Below are 8,172 nucleotides of genomic sequence, written 5' to 3' on the forward strand. Positions count from 1 at the left end.
CGATAGACAACGATATCGTCGTTAGTGCATCGCTGTATGGCGGCACAGACGTGGAGCGTTGTTTGGTTAAGCAGTGCCAGCGGACCAGAGGGTGTTGCCTTTGGAGAGTGCTAAAAAACCTCTCAACTTGCGGAAGTCCCACGCGAGGCGATTGGACGCACGGAGGTGCGTGTGGGTTAGGAGTAATTCCCCCAGGAGTCACACTAGGTGATTCCAATCGAGTAAAGATACTCGGGGCTAGGCAAAAGAGAGCCTATGCGCCAGCGAATGAGTTTGGGTGGTGTTCTTCGCTATGGCATGAAATCATCAACTGGTCTTCGGACTGGAGGTCGAAAGACTTGGATCCTTCAGTGGCGAGGTTTCAACTGGCTTGCGCATGGAGCTGCGATGTGCACCATGGCATGCCAAGCTAAGGCAGGTTGGTGCCCTTCTCGAAAGTGCTTAGTTGGTATGAGACGACTATGCACAAAGTGGCATTGATAACATGGAACGCATTTGAAGATGCGCTTGAAGAGCTTCCGCTAGGCAGCTGTGCGCAGGGTAGCGCACAGGGCCAATATTCTGATTCAGTACATTAAAAGTGTTGGTGGGTGGCTTGTGGCCGTTAGTCTGACCATAATGGCTAGTCTAGCGTGCTACTGGTTGCAAGCTATTCCATGTTCGTGGCAAAAGTGGCTATGAGATAGCGATTAGAAGGCTTGTGACGGCAAGGAGGACCGTTGCGCCGCATGGGCTTATTGAGCGAAAATTAGCCCATTCGCACTTATCATGAATAAACTCGCAGAAGTGTACCTAGCTCTAGCTTGTTGACCACAGAAAAACTAATATCTTGCCAACAATTAGACTAAAGTAACCAAGGAGATTGTCTTAGCAAGTAGGCAGTTCCAAATGCATATTTATAAAGACATTCCTTGCTGTAAGTGTTCCAATTTTGGCACAAATGACCAAAAAGAGTTGACATTGAGAAAGTCTTCAAATAAACTTAAATATCCTTACATTGATCAAAATATCAATCTCGAACAACACAACCAACAGGTTTGGTGCATGTAGAATCATAGGCCATCAAAAAGCCTTAGGTGGTCTTCAAGAGTCTCCCCATGTCTGATTTTCACAACGGATCCATCTTCAACCTACAAAGTGTCCAAGAATGAGAAAATTCAGAAAAACTAAAATAGATAAATATTCGTCCAGTTCAACGCCAAAGGAGAAAAAACAAAAGGAAATACTCAGGTATCTGCCAAACAAATGTTTTCATGTCTAAAAATTAACAACCTAAGACCCAGGAAATGCATCATTCTGGTTTAGACCAAATAAGCTGAAACACAGAACCAGAGTATTATTTTTTATACCATACGATCTTACTAAAGATGTCCTTAAAAAACCGCAGATCACAACTAACCCTAGACTGTGATAAATAAAGGTGGAACTGTTCTGACAAACTTCCAAAGAAATTTGGGACTATAACTAAATTAAATAAATCTATTACCCAGTATTCTGGTGGCCGCATTTTGAGATTGTATGTGGATGCCATACTCATGCAGTACGCTCCTGCATCATGAACAACCAAACCAGCTCCCTGCAAAATAAAATGAATGATATTGATATACCAATCACCAATCATACATCAAGCATGCCATCACACACACATGCATATTTTAATTTGAACCCCTTTAGTAAGTTACTGACCTTTTCCGGTGTTGGAAGTTCTCTGTCCTTCCCTAAGAAATCAGCTGACTCGCAGACAGGCCCAACCACATCAAAGGTAGAGATCTCTGCATCAGGTGATGGTGGAACCACTAGCTCTATATGCTGCAGATACAAGATATAGTGAGAAATTCTAAATAATTGGACAACAGCAACCTAACTATCAAACATAAATTGCCCATTTTGCAGACAAAGACCAAACTCTTTTTGTATCTTGATTCCTGGCAGATATAAGATGTTAAATTTCAACGTTCTGAAAAGGGCAATCAATCTAAAATTCATAGAAAACAAGAGCCTATCCAAGAAATCATGGTATGTGCAGAAAGCTGAAATGATCACTGAAGCAAATTATTATTTATCTTAGTGTTTAATTTATAATGCAGAACAAGTTTTCCTTTAGAGTCTTTAGAGAAGGGCAGAATCATAGACAAGATGCATCTGAAATTTGCAGGAATAATTCCAGAAGCATATTACATGCCTAGCTAAAAGCAAATGTACAGGAAAACCAAAATCGGACCTGCCTAGCCATGGAAGCACACACACACACACACACACACACACACACACATATATATGCAACAGAGAAAGGAGACACTTTCAAATTAAAACATTTTAGTGAAGGGCCTCAAGGCCAAATTCATGATTCATCTACAAAGGAATAGCTTTAAAAGCTAGCAGTGACAGTTATATTTTTTTGGGCTGCTTCTAAGCTCTGCCTAGCTAATTTGGTTAAAGCAAATAGAACAGAAAAGGGGAGAAACTGTCACACCAGTTGAGTACATGGTAATAAAAACAGGGAAAGAAGGGTTTGAAGGGGAAAGGGGGGAGGGAAACAACTAATGTTTAACATCAAACATTCGCAGTTAAAAAGTACTTAAATACAAGCAGGTTGCTAAGAGACTGGGCATGTACAAATTCTGCAATGATTCAGAAAGGTGCAAGTTTTTCCTTTACACTAACAATCAACAGTTATGTTCTTCAAACATGTGGCTAAGTGACCAAGCATGTACACAAATCAAGAATGAATGAGAAAGACAGGACATCCTTCTTCACATGTAGAAAGACTGCATACCAGAAACACACCCTTTCAATAAAATTTGCATTGTTGATTATAAATCCATATTATTATAGAATAAAAAATACAAGGCAGAGTTAACCTAATGATGGAACTTGCCTGATAAGCCCCATAAAGACTTGGCCGGATGAGTTCAGCCATGCTCCCATCAATCACAATAAATTTTTTTGTGCCATTAGTTTTAACGCCAGTCACCCGATTGACAAAACAACAAGTGTTGGCAATCAGTGATCTTCCAGGCTCGATAATGAGATTAAGATTCCGAGAAAGGACTAACTCTCGAACCTGCATTAAGCAAATCAAATGTTTCACAACCTTAATATTCCTAATTTTTAGGGCATAAATCTATCAAAATGTAACAAATTCCAGATAGCTAAACTCATCAGAAGATGTTGATGCAGCTACTTTGTTTGAAACCCAGTCTATAAGCACATGCACGTAGGTAGCAAATGCTCTTATGCAAATTTGTAGCTGACTGTTGTTTTCAAAAAAGATGGTTTTCTCAATTTTGCAAGAAGGGAACCAGAATGAAGACCAAGCTGCTGCCCAAAATAATACTGAGCAATTATCAAGAACGCAAAGAAAGGTAGCAAATTACAGTATTGATGAGATCCATTGGTGTTGGAAGAACAGCACCAGAATGATGATAATCTATCCCTAGACCACCTCCAATGTTCAAGTAATCAATTTCAAAGCCTTGCTCCCGAATTTGGTCTATGTAATTCACCATTAAAATAGCAGCATCTCTGAATATGTCCACCTGAAGAACAAAAGAAGTTCACAACTAAGTATCATTTCATGATAGCCAATTTTTTAAATTGATAGTTGGTACATGCATCTATTAGTCCATTGTCAATACTTGATACGATAGTTTATTTGTTAAAAAAGTACAATAAATCTATATTCCATAGTGTGAATTCTTAGGTATCAGAATACTAAATAGATAATTAAGCTATGGTACCTGGACACTCCATTTTGCCCTCCTCACCCGTGTCAACATGCATATTCCCGTGTCGACACCTGGACACACCATTTTACCCTCCGTGCATACAAGTTTGTATTCAATTTATAATTTATAATTATATTTTCAGTTTATAACTTTATATTTTCAGTATATAATATATTTTAGATATAGCATATATATTTAGATTATATTCAGTTTATTTTGAATTCATTTCGTATTTATGTGATATTTAATATATACATATATATAGCCGTGTCCCGTACCCACACTTTTTGGAATTGTCATACCCTCAGTACCTGTATCCGTACCCGCACCCGTACCCAGGTGACAGTAATTAAGTGTTACTTAGCCATTACTTAAACAATATTTGTTGTTATTGTGGATATTTTTACCATTATATTTTTCCATTTTATATGAAATTTTTAATGCTGTTGTGGGAAAAATACTTGTTAACAAGACTCAGCCAAGAGTGCTCATGTGCATGTGCACATATATTCAAATGCAACTCCACATTTTCATCATTTTGAGAACCAATTAGATTGGATTTGCAAAATTACATGTATAAAAACCAACGATGAAATGTAAAAGCCGCAAAAAGCATGATCAATATGAGATTACTACCTTGGTAATGGTAGATCCCAGATGACAATGAGCACCAACTAGCTTTAGTTCATTTGGATGTGACTTCACAGCATCAAGAAACCACTGCAACTTTTCATTTCTGATTCCAAATTTAGAATTTTTGTTTCCAGTAGCAACATAAGGATGAACCTGCAAAGAATAACAGAAGAACAAATGACAATATTAGATGACCGATCATTTAACAGATGAAGAAAAGAAAACATAAATCTAGTACATCAGTGCCATCAGACCTGAGGATCCACATCCGGATTGATACGAAGCAGAACAGAAACCTTTTTTCCTACAACTCTAGCTGCAGTTATAATGTTCTCCAAGTCAAACTCACTATCAACGTTAATGAAAACTCCTGCTTCAGCAGCCAAGACAAGGTCTTCCAAAAGCTTTCCGTTTCCGTTGAATATACACCTGCTTGACAAAATTCAGACATAATACTAAAAAAAAACTTCTAATAATTAGGGATGTAAACAATTCAGATTCGGATCAGATGTGGCCAATACCATATTCAACTAATCGGATGTTGGCTAAACGGATTCGAATTCAGATTTGAATTCAGAAGGCAAAAAGATTATACCAAATCTGCTTTTTTACATTTAAACGGATTTGGACATTTGCCATATTTGAATATGTCAGTTTCGGTAGCAAGAAATCAAAACCATATCCGCATCCAATTATAATCGGATATGGTTTTGGCTTATCAAATGTGATTAAAAGGAATCGAATATGGTGGGGTATCCGATAAAAACCGATTCATTGACATCCCTACTAATAATACCTTTCAATCCCCTCTCAAAAGAATTGGAAAAACGAAAATTTACTTGTCATATCTGACAGGCATCTAATCCTTGTGTTTTAAAATCATGACATATAAATTCATCAAATAGGCAGAGCCAATTCAGGACTCAGAGAGCTCTCAAGCTCAGGTGGCATCACCATACCACCAACTCAGGCCACTCATCCTAGTGCACCTGAAATCTTGCAAACAAATATTCTTAATAGTGTTCAGTCAGATAACTTCAACCGAGGTAAGTCCTTAGGTCTTCAAACACCGCCATACTTTACAAACGTTTACTATTTTAAGTGCTCATGGTATAGAAAGATCCGAAAGAAGTAGCAGAAAAGCAAATCTAAACAAGCCCACAAAAAATGGAAAAACTGCGTATACATAATTCAAAATCCTTCCAGCCGTACCTAGCCTTACATGAACGAACTAAAACAACCATAAATTGAAAATTTGCAAAGATACCCATTAAATTGCTCCAACCATCTAAAAATCCTTCAAACTCGAACTGTCAATATTAATAGTTCATATGATCATGATAAGCCATCAAAGGTGATTTTTTTTTCAAATTTCATGGCTGCTTGAGCTTCGTAAGCACCTACCAAATACCAATTACACAATTTGCGAACATGCAATTCCTAGTTAAAAATTATTTGCCATTCTGAATCTCATAGCGCCATACATAAATAAAAAAATACCAAAATAAAAGATCCCCATAATGAGAACTTTTAACTGTTTACTACATAATTGCCAAAAAAAGTCATTTTTATATTTAAATTGTTTCATAAAACTAAAATACCGTTTGTTCATTTAATCAGAAACTTCTTGTTTTTTACCAAAATTTGTTCCACATTCTACAGAATCAATCACAAACACACAAAAGAAAAAGGCCATAAAACCCATAGAAATCAAAACCAACAAATTGGTTCGATAGAAATCTCTCACTAATTTACCTCGAGGGATCAAACCCAGCATGGAGGGCCAATTTCAACTCGTTCCCGCTGACAAGCACCGCCCCACATCCCAACTCCCTCAAATACTCCAGGATCTTCAGATTGTTGTTCGCTTTAATCGCGTACCCGATTATCGACTTTAGCCCGACGAGAGCGCTACGGTAGGCTTCGACGTTTCGGGCGATCTGGGCCTTGCTGTAGAGGTAGAACGGCCGCTTCTCTACGGCGTCCATGACGTCCTGGACCTTGGTGTCATCGCAATAGAGGAACCCATCTTCGTATTTCTTGAAACAATGAGAGAAATTGGCGGAAACGGCAACTGGGGTTCCACTTGGTTGGGCTTTCACAGAGAGAACTGCACTTAGTCTGAGGGCTCCTTTGTGGGCTTTGCAGAATGGAAGGCGCAGGCCAAGTTTAGGGATTGGAGGGGTTTCAAGAGGGTTTAGGGTTCTGGGGAAGTTTAGGGATTGGAGGAGAAGGTTGGTGGCTGCCATTAGTGAAGTAAAGGAGCCCAGAGAGTGAAACTGTGGAGGGAGTGAAGACCCTGGGCAGAAAGGGTTTAAGTAGGTTTTTTCCCTATGTCACAATGAGTCGTGGGCTCGAGGACGCGGGATTGAGCTTCGACTCGAAAGTTTGAATTAAAAAAACATTAAAAATAGCTTTTATATTAAATTAAAATTAAAATGTAATAAAATATTATTTAAAAATATTTAAACAATGCCGTATGTGTCGTCAGATCGTGTCTGATTGTGTTATCATGGAGTTGGGGGCGCGTGTCCCTGTGACAGATTTTTTCTTTTTTTTTGACATATTTTCATCAATTACTTACAGTTTACCGAAAATTGCAAAAAACAGACCCATGTTCTGAAGTTTCTAATACAGAATCATGCTTTGTCAAAGCTGCCAAATAAAGACCTAGAGTTAGCTTCTTGGTGGGGCTAGGAAACCAGATGACTTGGCTGGTGTTAAGCTGTAAAGAGCAGGTTCAAACTCGTGAAATAGGCTCAGCAAGCCAATGTGAAGAACAAGTGATTGAATCAGCTGGGCTTGTATCGAGTGGTTAGCGAGTCATGCATATAATATATATATATATATATATATATATATATATATATATATATATATATATATAGATGAAATTCGAACCAGAGCTTCCTAACATCATTATACACTTAAGTGTATGCTCTTAACCTATAGATGATGCATTTATGCAGTGAAAATATGTTAATAAAACGTATAATTTATGCATCATCAAATACCCCCATGCTAGAATAATTGCTAGTCCCTATAAATACACTCTAACATGCAATGCAAATATGGACTACCCAATAACATGAAAGTTATTATTAAATAAAAAAAAAAACTAACTCACTTTCGTAGGAATCACGGTTGCATTTTGCACATGCAACAAGCCCTTTAAACCCCTGGGTTACCCCAGTGGACGAGTAAGGTCTCGTGAGGGTTTGCAGAGATGCTACCCACAAACATCATTATCATGCATGAAATTTTTCAAAAATAATAGGCAATCAAGAATTCATTGTAAACAAATATTTCATGTAATCTATATTCTCAAAACAAATTAAAATTTTTTTATGCCACCATAGTAAAAATCATTTTTCTTCACTTCTCTAAGCTTGTAATTATCTATGAATTTTCTCAGAAAGTCAAGTATTATCATGTTTTTACTCATTTATCTTCACCTGTATATTTTCTGCACAGTATTCAATAAATATTCAGAAGCAATGAATTTCTACTCATTCAGCTCATTCTTTTTCTTTTGATATTTTATTTTCTACTCTTTTTCATTCTTCTAACTTGATCACTATTTCAAATATCAAGTCTTGTGACCCGTGTAACGAGCTTTAGGTCAGTGACTCCCAGGTCAGACAACCTTAGGGCACCAGATACAAAGTATCCCTCGGACTTAATTGCTCGAGTCATTAAACCTTCTATTCTAATAGTTTACGTATAGTTTTCTTCTCATCATGTGCAATGTCCCTATCTCTTAGGCTTTCTATGCAGTTCATGTAACAAGTTTTCGAATCGGTGGCTCCCA

At 37.6% G+C, this 8,172-nt stretch overlaps 1 protein-coding gene across 1 annotated transcript; it reads right to left on the reverse strand.

The window, feature by feature from the left end:
* Positions 1-882: 882 nt before the first annotated feature.
* On the reverse strand, positions 883-6,646 carry LOC149827006 (diaminopimelate decarboxylase 1, chloroplastic-like). Its single transcript, XM_090020197.1, has 8 exons — positions 6,117-6,646; positions 4,616-4,790; positions 4,365-4,514; positions 3,378-3,539; positions 2,879-3,064; positions 1,687-1,809; positions 1,487-1,576; positions 883-1,130 (listed from the first exon to the last, which is right to left on the reverse strand). The coding sequence occupies exons 1-8, from the start codon at positions 6,608-6,610 to the stop codon at positions 1,053-1,055; spliced, it is 1,458 nt and encodes a 485-aa protein (XP_089876323.1). The 5' UTR covers positions 6,611-6,646; the 3' UTR covers positions 883-1,052.
* Between the last annotated feature and the right edge of the window lie 1,526 nt (positions 6,647-8,172).

Source organism: Nuphar pumila, chromosome 10 (assembly GCF_984573655.1).
Source record: "Nuphar pumila chromosome 10, dmNupPumi1.hap1.1, whole genome shotgun sequence".
Taxonomy (NCBI): domain Eukaryota; kingdom Viridiplantae; phylum Streptophyta; class Magnoliopsida; order Nymphaeales; family Nymphaeaceae; genus Nuphar; species Nuphar pumila.

Bases quoted from the DNA above. Each gene is read 5' to 3' on its own strand.
- LOC149827006 (XM_090020197.1), bottom strand. From the start codon at position 6,610: ATGGCAGCCACCAACCTTCTCCTCCAATCCCTAAACTTCCCCAGAACC. The intron at 3,065-3,377 runs GTAATTTGCTAC...TGCTTAATGCAG, and splicing joins CAATGGATCTCATCAATACT to GTTCGAGAGTTAGTCCTTTC. The intron at 1,131-1,486 runs GTAATAGATTTA...GACACTTTGTAG, and splicing joins TGCGGCCACCAGAATACTGG to GTTGAAGATGGATCCGTTGT.